Below are 23153 nucleotides of genomic sequence, written 5' to 3'. Positions count from 1 at the left end.
GGCGAGGGTAATAATTATATATTAAGGCTAACACAGAAGAAACCTCGTTTAGAAGAAGGGTATAATAGTATTTCGAAGAGGAGGAGGTTTAGGAAAAAGGCCTAAAAAGAACGGAAGGAGGCCGAAAAGGCTTTATAAATAGAGTTATAATAAAATAAAAACTAGTAATTCAATCCGGCATATATTAATTTATAGGGGGGCCAAATAAGAAAATCTCCTTATTATATCCTTTTAAAATTATTATATATTAATATAGGCATTTATAAGAGAATTTATATATTCTGAATATTAATCCTAACGACCTCCCCTTTATAATTATAATAATTAACGGCATTACCCTATCTTTCTACGGTATTTAATTCCGCCTTAAATATATCTAATTAATATATAAGAACTATATTTTTTAACCTTATTAATTAAATTACTAGGAATTTATTGATAGTCTATTTATATTTACTATTTTAGAATATTATTACCCCTTAGTCTGGGCAGCTATTCTTATTATTCCGTCTAAATATAATATTAAGAGTGCTAAGTATAGTATATTATAATTATATTTCTAGTCGAGTATTTTTAATTTATTTACGGCGAATTATATATATTATACTAAGCCGACGTTAGTATTATACCTTTTAATAAAGTTTTGGGAGTACTAAATTAATTATATTATTAGGTATATTTCTTAGTACTTTATTAATTAATTAATAGCGTTTCGTATATTATACTCGGATCCGAAGTAGCCTTATTATATAAGTATATTCGAAATTAATAATAGTAATCTCTCTTAGAATTATAAGCGGGGGATTTTCGACGATATACTAGGATAGTAAAATTTAAAATATAATTAAATTCTAACCTACCCTTTATATTATTATATATATAGATTTTTCCTATCGCGCAATAACCTAATTTGTATAGAATTTACCGTTATACTTCGTATTGACTTCGTTGGGAGTTAATTATAGTATTTGAAATTGCAGTATAGAACGGATAAGAAGATTAGCGATAGAATTAAATATTATTTTATATTAACGTCTTTTTTAATTCTATTTAAATTAGTATAATTATAAGTAGTACTATTACCCTCTAGTATATACTACCCCTAATATATTTTTTAAATACCTTTAAAAGATATTATTAATTTAAAGAAACCTTAGTATAATAATTAAAGTATAATAATATTATTAACCGCAATTTTTATAATATATGCGTCCGGCTTTCGATATAAGTAACTACCAACTTTATTAATATATTAAATTGAATTAATTTACTCGAATAGAATTATAAAGAAATTATTTAAGGTATAGAGGCTAAGGTAGAGATGGTAATCTAAAGTAGAATAGCAAATATAGAAGAGAATACTAAAAACGCTATTAGAATTCTTTAAACATTAATAAAAGAGGTTTATATTAATATTCGAAATAAATATAATAAATTAGTAAACGTTCTATAGTAGATATAGGACGAAGTGAAGAAGAATTAGGTAAATATTACTAAATTAGTATTTACTTTATAAATTATATATATAGGGATAAGGGAGATATTGGTAAATATAAAAGAAATAAAGAGGTAATATAAAGAAATTAATAATAAAAGCGGTATTTCTAATAAAGAAAGGAATACCTTTTAATATTAAAGATTAATATAAATTATATTACTACCTTATTAATTATTTATTTAATTCTGATAGGGGGAAAGTTAATTCCCCTATTATTGGAAAATACTATAAAATATAGCGTTATATAATTCCCTTAAAAAAAAGGTTATTTTCCTATAATAGGCTTTTAAGGTTATCGGTTTTTAATATTAGGGATAATATAGATATTTTAAAAAATTATTCTAGAAATATTTCTTAGGACTATAGTCCAGTTAAGAAGTTAGTATAATAATAAGCTCAATATAACCGGTGTTGGGGTTGTATATTTAGTACTACCCTCTTATTATATTTATAATAATAGGTTTTAATAGCTGGATAGTATTTTTCTAATTAATTTTTAAAAATATCCTACCCCCTAAAGAAAGAAAGAATAACCTATTAATAGGCGTAGTTTATAAATATTTAAATCTTATAGGGGGAGTAAGGCTTAATATAACTAGTATTAGTATTAAGCGAAGGACGCCGCAATAGTAGGCTTAATATAATTAGTATTAGGGCTATATATTTAGTACTACCCTCTTATTATATTTATAATAATAAGTTTTAATAGCCGGATAGTATTCTTCTAATTAATTTTTAAAAATATCCTGCCCCTTAAAGAGAGAAAGAACAATTTATTAATAGGCGTGGTTTATAAATGTTTAAATCCTATAGGGGGGGTAAGGCTTAATATAATTAATATTAGTATTAAGTAAAGGACGCTATAATAGTAGGTTTAATATAATTAATATTGGTAAGTATATTATTAATTAATTAAACTTAATTATCGAGCTTAATAAGGCTGAGAAGAGAATAGTTAATACTTAAATCCTATAGGGGGGAAATTATAGGAAGCCTATTTAAATACCTCTTTAATTCCTTTAAACTTTAAATAAAGACGGAAAATTATATTGTAAAAATAGAAGTATTTCTTTTAATTTTCAATTTATAAGAATAGTGGTTAAATAAAACTATTCCGGGCATTTTATTATTTAATTTAATCTCCCTACGCTTAAATAATCTATTATAATTTACTATTTAAATTTAATTATAATAGGTTATTCCCTTTATAAATTCCCTAAAACTTTAAATGGAAATAGTAAATTATATTGAGAAGATGTTTATAATTTTTATTAATTTTATTATTAGAATTAGGAAATTTAAACGATAATTATAAGTTTAGTAGGGCCGGGGTGCTAATTTATTAATATTAGAAGCCTTAGTATTATAATATCTATTCTAGCCCGCTTTAATTCTTTTATTCCCCCTATAGGTTTTATAACTTCTAATAAAGGCTTTTTTATCCTAAGTAACTTTCTACGTTTTAAACCTCCTTCTATTTAATTTAAAATTTATTCTAACCTACTTTTATTTTTTATATTAATTAGTGTAATTATTAATAATTTTATTAATACTAATTTAATCTAACCCCCTTTAGAAGGAAGCCTTAATATTATAATATTCGTTTTAATCCGCCTCTATTTTCTATATTAATTAGTATAACTATTAATAATTTTACTAATATTAATTTAATTTAACCCCCTTTACAAGGAAGCCCTAGTATTATAATATTTATTATAATATTTATTCTAACCCGCCTCTATTTTAAAATTTAAATTCAAATTCAAATTCTTTAAATTCGAATTTAAATTCGTCCTTTAATAAACTATATTATAAATGTAGTGGTCCGGCTATAAGTATTGTAGGAAGTTCTATTACTAATATTATTAATCTTAGTAATTTAGAATCTACGCCCAATTCCAATATAGAAACTAATTTACTATTTACTACTAGAAGGAGGGCCGCTAATATAATAATTGAATTCTTATTAGATTTAAAATTTAATTTAAAGGATAATAGCCTTTTTATTAATTAATGTAATTACTAATAATAATACTAATTAGGATACTAATATTAGGGGCAGCTTAATTTAACTCTTTATTCTTTAGAAAGTAACCCTAGTATTGTAATATTCGTTATAGTATCCGTCCTAGCCCGCTTCTATTCTAAAATTCAAATTCGAATTTAAATTCTTCGAATTCGAATTTAAGTTCGTCCTTTAGTAGACCGCATTATAAACGTAGCGGTCTAACTATAAATACTGTAGGAAGTTCTATTATTAATATTATTAATTTTAATAATTTAGAATCCACGTCCAACTCTAATATAGAAATTAATTTACTATTTACTATTAGAAGGAGGGCTGTTAATATAATAATTAAACTCTTATCGGATTTAGAATTTAATTTAAAAGATAATAGCCTTTTTATTAGTTAGTATAATTACTAATAATAATACTAATTAGGATACTAATATTAGGGGCAGTCTAATCCAATTCTTTACCCCTTAGAAGGAGCTAGCGTTATAATATCTGTTCCAATCCGTCTCTGTTCTTTTACGCTTATATATTTTATAACTTCCAATCTCTTAAATAGAAGTTTAAGGTTGAAAAGAGAATAGTAGGGAGAAATATAAAAATATTATAATATATAACCTAATATTTAAATCCTATAGGGGGGAAGTTATAGGAAGTTTATTTAAATACTTCTTTAATTCCTTTAGATTTTAAATAAAGATGGAAAATTATATTATAAAAATAGAAGTATTTCCTTCGATTTTTAATTTATAAGAATAGTGGTTAAATGAAGTTATTTTAGATGTTTTACTATTTAATCCGATCTCCTTATGTTTAAATAACCTATTATAATCTATTATTTAAATTTAATTATAATAGGTTATCCCCCTTATAAATTCTTTAAAACTTTAGACGGAGATAGTAAATTATATTGAGAAGACGTTTACAATTCCTATCGATTTTATTATTAGAATTAGAAAGTTCGAATGATAATTATAAGCTTAGCGGGGCCGGGGCGCCGACCTATTAATATTAAAGGCCCTAGTATTATAATATCTATTCTAGCCTACTTTAATTCTCTTATTCCCTCTATAGGTTTTATAACTTTTAATAGAGGCTTCTCTATTCTAAGTAATTTTCTACGTTTTAGATTTCCTTCTATTTAATTTAAAATTTATTTTAACCTACCTTTACTTTCTATATTAGTTAGTATAATTATTAATAACTTTATTAATATTAGCCTAGTTTAACCCCCTTTAGAAGGAAGCCCCAGTATTATAGTATTTATTCTAACCCGCCTTTACTTTCTATGTTAGTTAGTATAATTATTAATAACTTTACTAATATTAGCCTAATTTAACCCCCTTTAAAAAGAAGCCTTAGTATTATAATATCCGTTCTAACCCGCCTTTATTTTCTTTGTTAATTAATATAATTATTAATAACCTTACTAATACTAGCCTAGTTTAACCCCCTTTAGAAGGAAGTCTTAATATTATAGCATCCGTTCTAATTTGCCTTTACTCTCTTTATTAATTAATATAACTATTAATAACCTTATTAATACTAATTTAATCCAACCCCCCTTAAAAGGAAGCCCTAGTATTATAGTATCTATTTTAGCCCGCCTCTATTCTCTTTATTAATTAGTATAATTATTAATAATTTTATTAATATTAACCTAGTTTAACCCCCTTTAAAAGGAAGCCCTAGTATTATAATATTTGTTCTAACCCGCCTCTACTCTCTTCGTTAGCTAGCGTAATTAATATTAACTTCTATTAATTTAACCCCCCTTAGAAAGAAGCTCTAACGTTATAATATTTATTTTAACCCGCCTCTACTTTTATACCCCCCCCCCCCTAATAGGTTCTATACTTTTAATAGAAGCTTCCGTTCTAAGTAACTTCCTACGCCTCGAAACTCCTTCTATCTAATTCAGAGTCTAATTTAAACGATAATAGCCTTTTTGTTAATTAATATAATTATTAATAATAATATTAACCTTATTAATACTAACTTAATCTAACCCCTACCCTTTAGAAAGAATTAATATTATAGTATCTATTCTAGCCTATTTCTATTCTCTTATATTTATATATTCTATAATTTCTAATCTCTTAAATAGAAGTTTCTCCGTCCTAGCTAATTTTCTACGCTTTAAAATTCTATTTTTAGGATTTATTTCTAAAAATAAATTAATACTTAGAGGACTTTAAAGCTTCGCTTAATTTTTTAATATCCAATTAACATTATTAGTAGCGAGATGTTTACCTCCTAATAACGTACTTACTCTGGAGTCTGCTAATATTATAACTTTATCGAAAAGGGGGTTTATATCTTTATCTACGTTAGGGTCTATATAAATCCGACGGAGGGATAATTAATTAACCCCTTATTAGATTTATATATATTAAATTAATATAAATAGAACTCCAATATAGGATATAAGTATATTATTTATATAAATCCAATAGGGGAAGAGTTAATTAATTCCCTCTATTAAATTTAAATATATTAAATTAATACATTCTATTAACTATAAATATATTAGTACTCTTATATTAAACCCTATATAAATCTTATTATATTATATAATTTTAGAATTAGTTCTATAAAAATACGAAAATTATACGGGACTAATAGGTAAATAGAGCGCCCTAAATTAATTCGGCTTTAGTTTATATAAATACTTAATATTTTATTGGGGATATATTATATTATTTTATTATTAAATTTAACCCTATTACTAAAATATATCCGTTTACCCTTATTATTACCGATAGCTATCTCTCCTATATCCTTCTCTATTTACCGAATACCCTTTTTAGGGTTTTAAATTATAATTTACTTATTTATTTATAATAGTCGGACTTCCTTTATATTGAACGTATTGAATTTTAATTCTAGTAATATAGTAAAATTAAATTATAGAATGTTAGGGGTATTAAATCCCGAGTAATTAGGTAGTTGAAAAGTCGTATATCCCCGACGTACCTACCTATTCTAATAGATTATATAAGTATAATTAATAATATCTTTATTAATAGATAGTTTTATATATTTACTTACTTAATACGTTCGTATATTATTTTTAATAACTTTATAAATAATTGTAGTATAAGGGCTAATAGTGGAAAGGCGGACGAATAGAATCTTCGTATTATAAATTGAATTCTTATTCTACTTAATATTAAAGGTAAAAAAAGTATTAATATATTCGAGAGTTATATTAATCGCTTTCTATTAATTATTAATTATAGAATACTATACTATATTAGAATATAGGATAGTATTAATAAGTGGTTCGTTTATAACTTCGGAGCGAAGTAACTATATTAAATAGAGTATTTTAGGCCTATAGTTATTTAATTTACTATTGTAAAATAGGATAGGAAGAAGATTTATTATTTGTTGGAGGATACTATAATTTTTTAAAGAGATAATTTTATTAAGTATAAGAAAAATACGAATAATTTAAAAGTAATAATAGATATTATAATAGCCTATATTTATTATACTCAAAGATATTTTATATTTAGATTAAGTAAATAGGGAAAAGACTTTATTATAAATAGAAAGAAGTTTCTAATTAATGAATTTTTTTCTAATATTTAATATAGTTCGGCGTATAGATGCTTCGGTAAGGTCGAATTCTAAAATAAGGCTATAATTAATAAATTTAGCAATAAGAAAAACTAAAATCTTAGAAGCGAATATATTTTTTAATAGAGACCGATTGTTATAGAATATAGTATTATATTATTTTACCTTCTTACCTCTTTTAAGGCCCTATATATTTTATATTACGAGAGGTTAAAAAACCTAAAATATTATATTAATATAATTTATAAGGATGTGAAAGAATGTAGGTACGGTAAGGATCTACTATTTACGATTATATACGTAGCCTGCCTCGAATTAATTAAGAATAATATAGCGAATAAAGGATATTATTTTCTAATCGCTATAGATAAGGATAAATTGGTCCCCGAAATTGTTTATATTAAGTCCGAGGATGTTAAAGAAGAATTTATTGTAAAATCGATAAATATTAAAGATTTTACCCTCATCCTCTATAATAGTAAGGGTTTATAGGATATAGTTTTTGGTAGTTTTTAGTTATTTAATAATTAGGAAGCGAGGAATAGACTATTATAATTTCCGCTTAATTATAGAAGTTAATCGACTTTTAATAAGATAGCGGGCCGTATTATCGAAGAATAATAGTATTACGTTTAAGTATATAAAAAGCTATTCTAATTGGAATTTAATATAGGGGCGCTACTAGGATGGTTTGAACGGCCCGTTAATATTAAGACTACTAATAAGGAGATAAATAGTAAGGTTCTATATTACGTCCTTCCGGCTAATTTTAAAACCTTATATATAGTTAATAAAATTAAAATTATTATAAATAATAACTATATTCGGGTTATAGCTAACTAATTTAAAATTTACCTATAATTGTATAAATATATAAAATAGTAATAAAAATATAAATATTTAAATCTTATAGGGGGATTCTAAGAGTCCCCCTATAGGATTTAAGTATTGAATTACGTACTATAGAAATATTAATAAGGCGGTTAATAGTTTATAAAGTAATTTTATAAAAAGAAATTATATTAAATTGAATTAGAGTATTATATACGTATAATTGTATAGAGTTACTCTTAAGGTAAATGCTAAGTAGCTTTGGAATAAATATATTATTTTAAGGTATATATAAATTTATAATAATAAACGCTATTATAATTATATAATTATAGATCTCTCTTTTTTTCTAAATACTATCCTTCAATTCGTACAAATCTTAATAGGTACGTTATTATATATATAATATAATAAGTAATTCTATTAATCTTAGTATAATTTTGGATATAATATTATAAATAGAACGGAAGTGAGAACGGATCTACGAAATATTAAATACGTCTTTAATAGTAGTAGGGTAGATTATATTACTAATTTTAATAAATTTATTAGTAGGAAAAGTATAGAATATTGGTTTATTTAAAAGAGATTTGAATTCTGTACGGAGGGTTTTATTAAAATATATTTGAAGTGTATGTTTGATTAGGGGTTGGGTTGGATATTCGTCTAATTTAGGTTAGGTTTCCTCCCTTTTTAATTAGTATTTAGTTTTATTCTTTTTAAAGTATATATAGACGCCGGTATTCGTAAGGATTTCACGTACTTTAGAGTATTGAAGTGCGTTAATAAATATTTTTAAACGTTTATTATACTATTAGAAAATATTTATCCTCCGGTGAATATATAAATAAATAAAGTAATATAATAGATTCGTCCGATAGTTCACTCTAATATATTAATAAATATTATTAAATAAACGTTAAATGTCTTTAATTTCCGTATTAGTATTAATATTTATTATAAATATATTTATAATAAATATATCTCTAGAATAGACTTTATTTATAGGTTAATTAGAGAGTTTTAGTAAATATTGAGAAAGAGTTTTATTAGACGATTTATTATATAATTCCTCTAGATAGTAGGAATTTTATAATTAGAACGAAGGTAGAGGAGATAAAAGAGTAAATATTAGTTAAGCTATTAAATATAATTAGTAGGATATAAGTATATTATTAAAATTAGGAAGGGTAGGAGAAGATAGTGCTAATAAATATATTGGTGTTGGATATAATTTAGCGCGCGTATTGTTCGTTTTGGGACTATGATATTTGGGGAAATTTGGGGAAATTTGGAGGTTTGCGCACAATGAACTATTTCATCTATATTAGGCTTAGACCGGAATATAACCGCGTCGTTTTGGACCTACAGGGCCAAATAGTGTAATGTCCGGATTGGTGGGTGGGTGAGGGTGGTGGGCCGGATGTTACAACTATTTGGCCCTGTGGGTCCGAAGAGACGTATAGGCCATCGGAGGTGGCTGAGCGACTGAGACTAACTTGTTTCATTATCAGAGAGGTCTCGACCAACACGCACTTCATCTTCTCTTCAGGTCCCCCACACACAGTCGATCTCTTCATCTTACCAATAAAGGATGCCCTCTTGGCGAGTCAAATAATCATCTTTTTCACAACTTCGGGCGTTGCTAAGCGGCCTCAATCTAAGATCTCGTCTCCGGCAATTAGACAGGTGGTGCCGCCCGTTGTCCTTCCCGTCGATCATGCTCAAGCATAGCGAATGCTCAACATGAACTGAGATGAAGCTAGCTAGCCAAGCTTCTTACCTTGTGCGGATGTGGTAGCATCACCACGCCCACAACCGGACGCTATGTCTAGTGTAGGTTTTGGTGGCGCCCTGTCATCCAATGTTTAAACTGAACACTCCGCTGTCGTGCAGCACGATGGCGCCGGTTTGTGGGGGTCCATCTTACTTGGATGCCACCGGACTGTGGCCGCCTGACACTCCGCTACCTACAAGTCGTTGTTGTACACAATTCCTGTCTACAATCTTGAACCTTTCCTTGATCCTCACCTGCCTCCAAAACTGCATGACACCCAACACGTCAGGTCAAGTACCAGAGCACAAACGAACACCGGCAGCAGCGGACAAGCTGCATTAAAATCCAGCCCGCTGCAAGATGTAGATTGAGGCAGAATTAGGTTCCCGGGCACTCGTCCAGCCCGCAGATTTCCACTTTGGCGCATTTCCCATGACGGGCAACATGGTAATCTATATCACTTTGCATCATTCACGCCTTGGATGCGGCGCTTGTACAACGACACCCTATCATCATCATCATCATTATCAACCTACAGGTCTATTGACGCTCACACGTACTTACTGTGTAGTAGCACGTACACATGCCTTCTGTAAGTACTCTACAGATCGGAACTCCGAAGACTGAGGAGGCCTTTCTACATGTTGTTCACGCCATACACTACAATCCTCATGGCGATCTTGAGGAGACATCGGACGAAGATGGGGAGCATCACTGCCGAGCCGCTGAATCTGCCCGTTTGTGGCACCGCCCAGCCGGATCCCATCATCGAGGTGCTGACCTTCCATGTCTATACCAGGAGCCGGGGCGCCAGCATCTTGAGAAGCGCGGAGTTACTCACCGACGGAAAGAGAGAGAATGGAAAGTACCGTAGGGAATGTTCTAGTTCCTGGTTGGCCGTGGTCAATATTGGATGACATCCATCACGGCCGAGTGCTGCGTGTCCCCGTAGACCAAACCCTGGACAAAGCGTACTGTAGTGATATTCCGAGAAGAATGCAGCCACCGCCCACAGTCAGAAAGCGGCCAAGACCAATCCGCCGCACCCATCTATATTCATGTTCATGTCCGTCCTAACCGCTAATTTTCGGATCCCCGATAAGGCGTCTGGTAATGACTGCGTCCTTCCATGTATGTGCGTAGTGAAGTTCCCCTGTTTGCCTGGCTCTCCGGCCAATAGCACCTCCATCCTGTGGTGACGGATGGTTCCTCTTTCGCAATGACAGCTTTTGTTCTTTGCACACAAGTGTCGCCCTGGGCTTTGATGCCCGCATAATAATCGAATCAGGACTGACCATATGCACATTGATAAGGACTGGAGGAGGGTAGCGGCTGTCTCTGGCCAGGGGGTAAAAATACGCCTTTGCACTCCCAGTGTCATCTCCCATTGACAAATATCTCTCGGTATCAGTTTTCTGGACATCATATTCAAGATCAGCAACATCATCGGCGCCCAGAACCTTTACCACCACCGAGTAGAAAGGAGCCTAGACAGCCAATCGTCACTTAGACTCGTTAATCTCGCAAACACCACAGCCAAGCAGCCAAGCCTTTCAATGGTGTCGCCGACAAGACCGCAGTCATACTCGACCTGATTACAGTTCCGTGTCGAAATCAGTGCAGTCTTGGATCCGAGCTGAATCGACTGACTTATACCGCGACACTCTCGCCTCCATTTGTCGTTTGCGTGGAACAGCGCTAATTTCAAGGTGTGCTTGGCGTTGCGCAGCCCCCCCGGCAGAGCTGTTGCGCTGGCGAGGAGGGACCGAAGTCGTCATTGGGTACCGTGTGGCGGTTCATGGTCGTGGTAAGATGATTCAACAAGTTCAGGTTTTTCTTTGACGAGATGGGCCGGAGGGTCCAGTCATCACCCCATTACTGTAAGATGCTAGCGCATTCCTGACACTGACAGCAGGCCCTAACAGGAAGTGCATCCCACGCACGACGTCCATCTGCAGCACGGCAGACGTCGACACTCCTCCAGCCGGTTCCACGGTGAGGGACCAGGGTCCCCGTCTGGCATAGCGGAGCCCTTGACGACTTTCAGGATCCACGTTTGAGTTCTTGCTCCACGCGGGAGCAGGTCTGGTCCGGGCCCCTCTGTCCATGCCCGCTCAAAAACTCAAAATTGTACTCACGCAGTACCGCATTTATCATCATCAAGTCCGCGCATCTGGTTTCTTATGCCCGACAAGGTTAGTGGCAACTTGGCCTCATATAAACAATTTTCTTTGTCTTCCTGTGCTCAGATCCATCTTTTTCTCCAAAATTTCCAGGCCCGCCCAAGGAAACATCACTGCCAGATACCTTTCAACTACCGCACAAAAACCCATCGCCGCCGCTCGGCCTTGAACTCGAGGTCTGCTGAGTGCGAAGAAAAAAGATTTCTCGCTCATTGACCCTGCCCGATTTTCCACGATACCCAGCTCCAGCAACCGGGCCTTTTTGACGCTCTAACAAAGTTGATTGGCGTGGAATAAAAAGACGATTGTGTCCCCCCCAACCATCGACTCCAGCGCCTGCTCCAGTTTCCCGTCATCGACTCCAGCAGCAACCCCCAAAAGGTTGGACTGAACCACACCAGGCAAAACACAAAGCGTTCCTTCGCTGGCACGGCCTCGCGCACCAACGCACCCAGTTTGACCCTCTCGGTCGCAGCAGCCCAAGCCATATACGTCAATCCGCGCAGCTCACCACCTCACCACGCACCGTCTCCAAAAAAATATCTGGATGGACACTCAAACCGTGCCTTCTTCACGAGCCACGGACACGCGCAAGTGGTCCACGCCGACGCCGCCAGATACCCCGGCGTCGATGACACCGCAATCCGAATCCTTATCGTCCTCCCCAGAATTCGCACATCTTCCCGACAGACCAGCTTCCACCGGCACTCTTCCAAGCAAAGGTTACTATCCGGTCCAACCTCACCACCACCACCACCACCACCACCCTTCTTCTAGCTATCTACTCTGGGCTCTCTTGCAGACCCAGGCTGCTTCTCATCTTCCCAACGCTTCCACCTCCGCACCCTCTTGCACACCAGCATCCGAAAATTCGGCTGACCTTCCCTCTCACGAAGACTTTGGCAGGACCTCGTCTCCCCCGGAGTCACTGCGAAAACTGGCCATCAAGGGTCAACTCATGGCTTCCGCCGCAACCACCCCCTCGTCGCCGACGATCTCTGTTCAGGCTTCTACGAATCGACAACAGCAGGACAACCAACAGCAAAAAGCCCATGAAAAAGAACACCATGACACTCTTTTACCAGCGCCCGCCGTTGCCTTTTCGCATGCGCTGAGATCGCTCAACGACTTGGACGGTGGTATCGGTGGTTTTGGTTTCACTGGTCAGCATAACCCGATAGCTTACAACTCCCCTTACAGCCAGAGCATCCCCTCGACAGCTCCTGGATCGCCGCGAATGTATGTGTAACCCACCCCGCATAAGGCTGAACTTATCTTCCCGTTTTATTCTCATACACTTTCTATGCGCGTACTCTGGTGGTGCATCCCAACGAGCAGTGTTGGTGATGATGTGGGGTCCGCGCTCGACTCACACAGGCTAACTGTAATTTGCTATAGCCCGCCCATGCGCCAGAATTCGGGTTGCGTAACACCCAGGATACGACCACATGCAACGACGCTTAACATTCCGGGTATGACCCGATCGAGGGTTTCTCCCGATGGCAGAATTCCCGAACGAGATGTTGCCGCCAAGTTGGTAGTCATCATGGTCGGCCTGCCAGCAAGAGGGAAATCCTACATTACCAAGAAAATTCAGCGCTACCTCTCATGGCAGCAACACAACACAAAGATCTTCAATGTGGGGAACCGCCGACGTATCGCCGCTGGCGTCATCCACAAGGGTGATCAGCCCGCTCCGACTTCGGCGGACGGTCACGATGACCACGATCCCCACGACGCACCCAAAAGAGCAGCCACCATCCTCCTAAAAGGCAAGGATGCCCCGAAGATTACGCTGGAAGAGGATGAACCGACAACCCTGGACTTGAACGAGCACCGAGATGATTCAGCCCCCAAGGATCCAATCGATCAGTCAGCAAAGTTCTTCGACCCGAAGAACGAAATTGCCGCGAAGCTCCGTGAGCAGGTTGCGATTGACACCCTCGATGAGCTTCTGAACTACCTCCTGCACCAGGGCGGTTCCGTGGGTATTCTTGATGCCACCAACAGCAATGTCCATCGGAGAAAGCTTCTTGTCGAACATATCCAACAAAGGGAGCCCAAACTGGGCATCCTCTTCATCGAGAGCATATGTCACGATCAAAACGTGAGCTTATTTGTGCCTTTTGCTGTTTTGATAAAGCCCTCGACTAATCAATGAAACAGCTCTTGGAGGCGAATATGCGTCTGAAGCTTGCCGGTCCTGATTACAAGGATAAGGATCCCCACCAGTCACTTGCGGACTTTCGAGAGCGTGTCAAAGCATACGAGAGTGCTTACGAGCCGCTCGGCAAGTGGGAGGAAGAGAATGATTTGCAGTACATTCAGGTATAGTTTGGTTACTCTTGAGCTAGACGTGCCGTTTCAGATCTTGTGCTAACATACCCAAGATGATCGATGTGGGCCGGAAAGTTATCCACCATAGACTCCGAGGCTTCTTGACGGCAGGCATCGCTTCATATCTGACCACATTCAACCTCGCACCCAGGCAGATATGGATTACTCGACATGGCCAGAGCCAGGACAACCAACTGCACAAGTTGGGCGGCGATTCGGGTCTGACTGAACGTGGTCACTACTACGCCCAGGCTCTCTACAACTTCATCACCTTCAAGCGTAAGGAATGGCTTATCGAGCAAAAGAACAAGATCGCGTCGTCGACCTTCCCGCCAGCACCCGGCGACCACACGCCTCCGTACCCCGAACTGTATCAGGAGTTGGACGACAAGAACTTCTGTGTCTGGACTTCGATGCTCAAACGCAGCATCGAGTCTGCCGAGTATTTCGATGCCGACGATGACTACGACGTCAAGCAATGGGAAATGCTAAACGAGCTAAATGCCGGCACATTCGAGGGTATGACCTACGAGGAAATTGCGCAGCAGTATCCCGAGGAGTACCAGAAGCGGTCCAAGGATAAGCTTCATTATATCTATCCTGGTGTTGGCGGTGAAGGGTACCTACAAGTCATAAGCAGGTTGCGTGATATGGTACGCGAAATCGAACGTATAACCGACCACGTCCTCATCGTTGGCCACCGATCTGTTTGCCGTGTCCTGATGGCATATTTTATGGACTTGACGAGGGAATCCATCGCCGATCTGGATGTCCCGTTGGGCATGCTCTACGCTATCGAGCCGAAGCCGTACGGAATCGAATTTCATGCCTACAAGTATGACGAGGCACAGGGATGGTTCAAAGAGATGCCAAACTATAGGCCTCAAAAGACTACCGACCGGAACAACTGAGGGACTCGAGGCAGTCGACATGCTTACTGTAGCGATTCATTTTTATACATCTTGGGCGTACATGGGCTTGGTCCTTTTCTTATCTTTTTCTGTGGTCACACAGCTGGCGCAAAACGGTATATCCTAGGACAGGGCGTAGACGATGCGAAGTTGATGACCTTGATGGAAGAATGGATGAACATCTGGGCTTTTGTAGCTTTTTTTTTTTTTTTTTTTTTTTTTTTTTTTTTTTTTTTTTTTTGGAGCGGCGCGAACACATTCGAGAAATGTCAAACAAGGAAAAAAAAAAAGGCCGAGGACATTCGAAATCATTCCCTAGGTGAAGCACTTTCTCTCTGGTTTTTTTTTTCTTTTTTACTGTGGAGGGGGGGGGGGGGGGGGGGGGTCCTGCTTCGGGGTTTGTATCTTGGGAATTCATCGGTGTTTTGGCGGAGAGAGTGCTTTTTTTTCTTTCTTTTTAAAGTGAATATCCATCACCACTCTTACCGTCGAGGATGGACAAAACAGGATCATGGCTCATGGCTTTGAGTTTTATTGATCGAGGAATCCAGAACATTGTCAACTCATTCTGGATGTTTCTGATTCTCCAAAATTTTCTAACCTCATTCCTTTGGTTCTATTTTCCAGCGAAGAATGTTCGCAGCAGCCGGTGCTTTTCTAGGACTCGTGCTGTTCTAGTCAACTTCTGTTGTGCGCAACCAAACAAGTTTGAACTACACTGTACGATACGTATATCTCAACTCTACGTTGCTGTTTTTAGACAAGGCGCTATCACATCTTGTTCATATTTGCATATATTGTGGTACTGGGGATCACATACATATAGGTAGTGGTAGAAGGGACAGCACATCTCTAATCCGACGTTATTGTTCCAGCTGGTCACAACATCTTGATGTACCACTCCATGAGATACCCGTCCAGGTGGTTCCAAAAAAACAGTACACACACGACCACTGGTTTTTGGTGAGCCCGTGTGTAGTCTTTTCTTGGAGCCACCTGCCGTCATACTCGAAGACAGCCTTCTACAACTTTTCTTTTGTTTTCTACCTATCCCCTCGCGACTTCATCATCGGCTCCACATCCATTATGTACTGCATAGTACCTCAAATGTCCTCCACCACAGCGCCGCCACTCTCACTATCTACGTATGTACCCCGGGATCTTCACCTTCTGTAACTCCACCGTTTAGTGCAGATCTACACTACAACACTACGCTAACTAGTCCTCATCCAAGAAGGGTGAAATCACTACACTGAATCATTGTCTCCTTTTTTTTGTTTTTTTTTTCTTTTGACAAAGGTCCGACGTCGTCTGAGTCCTTTTAAGTGACGGACTAAATGATTTTTTGAAAAGAAATAAACAAGATCGATACATGCACAAAACAAGAAGCACCGACTTTTGTGGCCTATGGCTTGATGCTTGTTAACGTAACTGAGGTGTGTAGGTACATGGGCATTTGGAAGGCAAGGAGGTCAGGGGAATCCACCGATGGATGGATGACATGCGGCGTAGGTAGATCCCGTACTAGTATAGTGTAGGACGTGTACGGACAGAGCTTACCAGCCTCCAGCTTCTACACTAACAGCTCTAACGAGCGCCCGCCAGGACATGCTACCAACCAAGCAGACCATGCCTATGACGGACATACCCATCCATGACCGGGATTCAGTTCGGCTCAGCGGCTCAGGTTCCATATACGTAACCTAGAAGACCGGACCGCCAAGATGGGAAAGTCCGGCGGCACTTTCTCACACGCATAGCTCGCTAGGTCGCTATTTTCAGCTCCAATCTTTTAGTGGCCCTGTACCTAGCGGTGGAAGAACGGGAAAGGAAAAGGGATGGAGGAAAGGGGGGGTGGATGGATGCCCTGGTGTCCCTGGACTCCCTAGACTCTGATGGCCGATGGTGCAGCTGAGCTGAGTTTAAGGTTCTTTTTACAGGGCATCTCCGTTGGCATTCGACGGTGTAGGGGTATGAGTTGTAAGTCCAGGGAGCGAGAGAGCTTTAGCTGGGTCCATGTCCGAGTGGAACTCCATTGCGCTCGATTACACGATTGGGATACACTGCTTTTGGCATTCACGACCTCTCCAAGGTACCCTCTCCCATTCATACGTAATCGTTCCTATCTTTAGTGTAATGTCTTTGTCATGGTCTGTTCGAGAAGCCCGGGGCGATCCGAACTCACCGCTGCATCGGATCTGCCTCTACGCACCTTGGTGGTTGAACAGGCGAGACTGGCGAGACTGGACCCCTGGGGCTGGGAATGACCTCATTGGAGTGGATCCCGCCCTTAGATGTCTTGGGACCAGGACCCGCTTCGGTCGTTTTCCAGGGTCCCGGGTGTAGTCAGTACCATTGCGTCGGAGCGGTGGTGTGAATTGGGCCTGGGAGTATGATGCTGACGGATGGCAAGCAAGTAAACATCATGTAGGTCTAGGGGAAAGGTGCTGAATGGTGTGCTGGGTTTTGCGGTGACTGCCTTGTCTTGGCGTGTTGGGTGGAAAGTCGAGGATGAGAATGGGTGTAAACATCACAGCTGCGATGTCGCAAAAAGGTAGGTACTGTAACACTAAGTAAGCATATCTACGAAACACCATGTGCACGTTCAGCAAGCAAGAGATAGGGAGCAGAGACATGATCGATATGATATAACTGTAACTAGTGAGGACATGCCTTCATCCGCTCTGTTCAAGTTCGAGCGGCAGTAAACATCCGTCGTACACAAATTATACCAACTTCCATGTCCACCCTCAGACTGTTTATACCACCAAACGACGCATCTCCTATTCATCCTCCCATCTTCCTTCGCCCATCGCTCCTTTTAAGTAAGTGCTAGGCTAGGAAACGCAAACCACCGAGAACGACAAACGAAAGACAAAAGAAACTATGGTCATAACATCGTCATATCTCATGAAGACAAGAAAAATAGAGAAGAAGAAAAAAAGAAAAAAAAACAAAGAAACAACAGAATCCGTGACAAGGGAAGCCATAGCCACTTATGTTACCACAGATACTGATGCCAACAATAACCACCTTTGAGCACTCATAGTGCTTTCTTTTTCTCTTTCCCCGGGCAAGGAGACCCGCCAGGGAGAAGAAGACAAAACATCATTGCCGCACCGCCGGTCAATCGGTAAGAGAATTCGAGTAGTACTGTCTAATGTACTAGTACCGAAGTCGAACAAAAAGACACTGCAGAAAATAGAAATTCGAAGAGGACCGTATCGTAATCGCTGACGAAGACGATGGACGTTATTATGGTATGGTCCGATGATCGGCGGTTGGCAAGATGTTTTGTCGTGAAAGAAGGAAGGAAGGATTGCGGTGCGAGGGTGTGAGTATTCCCAAATGCTGGCAGGAGCGATGCGATGGGTCGGTGCGGGCAGTGAGTGCACTGTGTAGTGGATCAGGCATGGGACACGACGGAATCCTTCAACTCGGAAGGAAAGAGAAAGTCTTCCATTTCTCTCCTGATCCGAGTTGGATTTCGTTTCTCTTCCTGTCCCGCCCACTGTCACAAGTATACTACTCACTTGCCACATCACACCAAAGTCCTTCGATCATTGATTATCCAACATTGTGTTGCGCTTGGCTCATGGTTCGGTGGAGTCGTTTTCGTTGGTCATCCGTCTCGCACCATCCTCAATCACCATACCCTGTGAATATTTTCAACATCCTCTCCTGCTCCGCCCAGGCCCGAATCGCGGTGGCTGACAATCCCACTTACACTTCCGTTGTCGCCTGAGTTTCTCTCCTTGGCCACCAGTTCGTCACCGAGGCCATATCCAGGTACTGGTGGTGGCGCACGGTTGGGCTGTGGCCTAGTCTTTAGTGGTGATACGCTTTGAGGTTGCTGTGTCGGCTTCGGGTAGTGAAATCTGGGTATGCTGACGGGTGTTGTTGTCGAGGCACTGGTTGATGGTCGTTGGGGAGTTCCCGGGTGATTCGATGATGCTGCCAGTTGGTACTCGGGTTCAGGAGAGTCTATGATCATAGCATCATCCTCGTCCCTGTCCCTTCTAAGGTTCATGCTGTCCTCCTCCTCTCTCCGATAACCATTGGCATGTACGTAGGTATTTGTCGTCACTGGCATCGCTTCACTCGCGCTCGGACGATGGCACCTTGTCGACTGCTCTTCCACGCCCCTTTGGGACTTGTGGCTGACACTATTACGCCTGCGAACAAAGCCGAGAAACCCTTTTCTCAAAGATAAGGAAGACGGGCTTTTGGGTACCTTGGTTATCCTTGCCTGGCCAGGGCGGACCGGAGTGGCAATAGATATCGCGTCGTCCAAGCCGGTGGCCTGGCGAAGAGGGGAGAAGAAAGAAGCAGCGCCTTCTTCTGACAAAAAGCCACCCTTCAGCCCAGCGCTCGTGGCTGGCCTACTCTCCATGCTCTCCCTGGCCTTCCCCTTATCCTTGGAGCCAAATATGAAAGACTTGTTTTTGATGGCGACTGGAGCCGACATGACGGACGCGGCGGCGGATCGAAAGCTTGAAACGGACGTACGGGACTTGGTTGGCGAGGGGGGTCGCTCATCAAATTCGATTTTCGACTGTGATTTCCTCAACTTCTTGGCCAGCTTGCGGATCGAGCCGTAGTCGACGTTGGTCTCAATGTTGTTACCATGGGGATCAGTACCGCGCTTCGTTCCGCGGGAAGGCGAGTCTGGGGCAGTCACCGGATCAGTTTGTGGAGGAAGATAGTCGTTTACAAAGGCAGAACCAATTGTACGTGTTGGCTCTTCCCTAGAAGGCGAGGGAAGAGGAGGTGGGGCCATCGAGTTGTTAACGGGTACTGACGCTGTCTTGCGATGGAAGCTGGTGAAAATAGCATGCAACTTCTTTTCATCATTGTTCTGTGCCAGATGTTCGGCAAAGGGCTTCAGGTCCTCAGCTGGCGATTCTGAACGGCTGGGTACTGGCGAGGGACGACTGGATGAGAAGGCAGTCGTGGCGGCGCGAGCCCTACCATTAACACTATCATGTCGGATTGGACTGTTACTCAATACGGTGCCCGCGCTTTGGGCGGCTCGGAGGGGATGTCTGGTGCCGTGAATAGCGTGCTGTTCAAAGAATCCCGATGCCACCAAGTTCTTGTAACTCTCCATCACCTCCTCCTTAGTGGGGTAATCGGCGGCTGAGAACTTTTTGGCTGCTTCCTTGGCCGCCTCTTGATCGCGCGTCGCCAGCGCTGCGGCTGCTCCTCTAAAAACAGGCACAGGCGGTACAGGAGGTGGTGTCTCACCAGATGGGGTGCAAGGCGCCGTCATGATTGAGCCTCGACCACGGTGTATCGATGATCGGCTGTCCGCTTGCGTGTTCAGAGAGGGCCGTCCCATAGCGTCTTTACCGCTCACCATGGCTCCCCAAGACTTGCTACGACTCAGGCTGAACTTTTCGCGGACGCCATCCCACAGCGGCGTGAGGAGGAACTTGCTCTTGCTGCGACTGTGACCCATGGGCGGCTGCGCTGGCGGCTGCTGTTCTTCCTGCTCGTTTTCTTGTGGAGGTGCGGATGGCTCGTAAGCAGTAGTTGTAGTCTGACGGGTGTGGTGTCGCTCCATGGTTGGAGCATGTTCGGTGGCCGGCGTGCCAACAAACTGTCGCTCGTATTCCTCCACGTCCATATCCTCCAGGTATGACGGCGGCGGGGCAGCGGAAACACGGTCGTTCATGGAACCCTCAACAAATCGGCTGAAGCTAGCGGCCGAGGAGGTGTGATTCAACTTGTGGGCGCCGGAGCCGATGGCAGGTGACTGTGGAGGACGAGACGACGCCATTGCGTTCGGTCTCGAGAAGTTGACAAATTCCTTCTTTTGTGGGGCGGCTTTCGTCTCGTCGTTCTTCTTGGGTCGCAGGTGCGAGCGGAATCGCGCCTTTGCGGACCGTAGCAGGCGACCAAATCGGTCGGCGGAGGGCTTGCTTGGGTCCAGGCTGGCTAGTGTCGTCTGCTGTTGTTCGCTATCGTGAGGAGAGTCGATCAGTGAACATGTCAGCGTGCATGGGGAGAGGCGATGCGGCATTCTGGGTGCGGCGTGTCATGCAACAGGCGACTGACACCTACCAGCAGAAATCGCAACGCTCCTTCGTCGGGCGAAGCGGACTCGCTCACGCGGCTTCGGCGAGGTTTTGTGTGCGTTTAAAGGAGTGCCGACGGACGAATGAGTGGTTTATTCGGTGAGCGAGTGGATATCAAAAAGCGGTGGTGGGCGTTACGGGAGGTTGGGGGAACCGCGGACGTGGGTGGTGCCAGGCGATTGAGTGGGTTTTTGTTTACTTTTGGCGCCAAAAAGGAGAGTATGACCGTCCGAAGGGAACTATCGTTCTCCCCCCGGCAGCTGCACCCCCCAGCAAGCCCAGCAGCAAGCCCAGCAGCACCTAGTGTAAGGTATGTATGTACTCCGGTGGATGCCCGTGTGGTGTCCGCTAGGGTATCCGCCCGTGGTCCCCCTGGCTGTTCCTGCGTTTCCAGGAAGGAAGCTCGCAGCCGGAGCAGAAGAGCCAAGGCCGAGTCGCCTAGGTAGGTACACCTAACAAAGCAAATCAGAACCTACTCCCAGCGGCCGGCCAGTGGTGCCCCCGCCGCCTGAGTCCCGCTCTTCCGTTTGGCGCAGGTCTGGCAGACTTGCCCGGCTGAACCCCTGTTGCATGGAAAAACCTGGGGAAAAAAGTGAACAAAGGCCAATGAAAAGGTGGCGATGCCTCATTTTGTTTTCCTGCTTTTGCGGTTTCTGAAATGGAGAAAGAGGAAAAGGCAAATTGCCAGGGTCTCGGATCACCTTTTCACTCAATATGGCTCCCATGTTTTGGAAAAATGAGACAAATATTTACAGTGTTTCGGGGCTTGGGTTTGGTCATTTTTGCGGTGGACTCGGAAGCAGGAGGATCACCCATTGCACCCCATTGCACCCCCTGGCGGCCCCGTCTGGTAGCGGATCAGCAGCGGGCCAACTGTCCATCACGAACGTTCATCAGTCCCCATCAAGCAGGCTGGGGCCCAGGGGGGGGGCCCAGGAGATGGATGGCAGAGAGAGCACATGGCCCCCGGGAACCCGGCGGAGAGGTGAGATGCCTTGCATTGGCCTCGCGTGCCGTTGCGGGTAGCGGTATCAACTTGCGCCGGTGACCTGCTGCAACGGCAATCTGGCTTCCACGCTGCTGGCTGCACAGTTCCTGTTCTTGGGACGAGCTGCTTAACGAATACAGTCCAGGGGCGTTTCGTTCGTGACACCATACCATCGTCGTACAATGGTGCGCTTTCACGCAACTGTTCCCAAACACCAAGTGTCCCGAGAGAAAGAGACTCGGAGACTTTGTTGGTTGGCATTCACCGTCCGTTGTGACCGTCCGACGCAGACACTATGATCAGCATACACATACCCAAGCCAAGCACCCCAAGGTACATATACATACACACATAAACCTTATACCCGCCCGGCTGAACGATCACCGATTCAACTGGCCCACGGTTAACGGCCCTGCAGCTTCGTCCGAGGCCCGTTCCAGTTTAATGCAGCCACCACGCTCCAAAATGGCACGAGAAGGAATCCGTGCATGAATGTTTGTGCGGGGCTTCAACATTCATTTCGGAGGAATGACCGTCTCCGACGGCATCGCCCAAGGAGATCATTCAGTTTCGATGCATTCCCACAAGGCGGGACCAGGTGAGATTTCCTGCACGACATCAGTTACATCTTGATTTTCCCACAACCGAGCTTGAGAAGATCGTAGCAAGCATATATCTTGCCGAGCCGAACGAGAAACCTGATGAACTCTATCGCCGAGGAGCTTCAACAAATTGTTTTATAAGACCGATATGAAATCCTTCCGTTCAAGATCCGCTTGCTGCTCGGATCTTGATGATCTTATTCTCGCAAGCCAAGAAAAAAAAAAGGCCGAAATGCACTGACACAACTAATTTCCTACTACTGTCTCCTTTTCATCTCGGCCATCGGTAGATTTATCCGATAGCGGTTCTGGTTGCCGTGCTAACTACTTGTCTTTATTGTCCGAGC

General features: G+C 41.1%; 4 protein-coding genes across 4 annotated transcripts; 2 read left to right on the top strand and 2 right to left on the bottom strand.

Annotated features, from left to right (window-relative positions):
• Positions 1-9609: 9609 nt before the first annotated feature.
• Positions 9610-11813, bottom strand: B0T23DRAFT_405582 (uncharacterized protein; the record flags this gene model as incomplete). The annotated part of the gene is made up of 8 exons (XM_062839015.1): positions 9610-9668; positions 9712-9782; positions 9859-9963; positions 10306-10495; positions 10543-10665; positions 10784-11165; positions 11237-11456; positions 11629-11813. The coding sequence occupies 8 exons, from the start codon at positions 11811-11813 to the stop codon at positions 9610-9612; spliced, it is 1335 nt and encodes a 444-aa protein (XP_062691969.1).
• A 352-nt stretch (positions 11814-12165) lies between these two features.
• On the top strand, positions 12166-15176 carry B0T23DRAFT_170018 (bifunctional 6-phosphofructo-2-kinase/fructose-2,6-bisphosphate 2-phosphatase). Its single transcript, XM_062832892.1, has 4 exons — positions 12166-13127; positions 13287-13995; positions 14055-14216; positions 14279-15176. The coding sequence occupies exons 1-4, from the start codon at positions 12436-12438 to the stop codon at positions 15134-15136; spliced, it is 2421 nt and encodes an 806-aa protein (XP_062691968.1). The 5' UTR covers positions 12166-12435; the 3' UTR covers positions 15137-15176.
• A 1812-nt stretch (positions 15177-16988) lies between these two features.
• On the top strand, positions 16989-17519 carry B0T23DRAFT_382494 (uncharacterized protein). The gene has a single exon (XM_062837335.1). It carries the CDS (start codon positions 17153-17155, stop codon positions 17480-17482), a length of 330 nt encoding a protein of 109 aa, XP_062691967.1. The 5' UTR covers positions 16989-17152; the 3' UTR covers positions 17483-17519.
• Positions 17520-18782: 1263 nt separating this feature from the next.
• Positions 18783-21161, bottom strand: B0T23DRAFT_318670 (uncharacterized protein; the record flags this gene model as incomplete). Its single annotated transcript, XM_062835087.1, has 1 exon — positions 18783-21161. The coding sequence occupies one exon, from the start codon at positions 21159-21161 to the stop codon at positions 18783-18785; it is 2379 nt and encodes a 792-aa protein (XP_062691966.1).
• Between the last annotated feature and the right edge of the window lie 1992 nt (positions 21162-23153).

The sequence above is a fragment of the Neurospora hispaniola genome (genome assembly GCF_033458365.1).
Source record: "Neurospora hispaniola strain FGSC 10403 chromosome Unknown B0T23scaffold_5, whole genome shotgun sequence".
Lineage (NCBI taxonomy): Eukaryota > Fungi > Ascomycota > Sordariomycetes > Sordariales > Sordariaceae > Neurospora > Neurospora hispaniola.
This window is presented reverse-complemented; position numbering and strand designations above follow the sequence as displayed.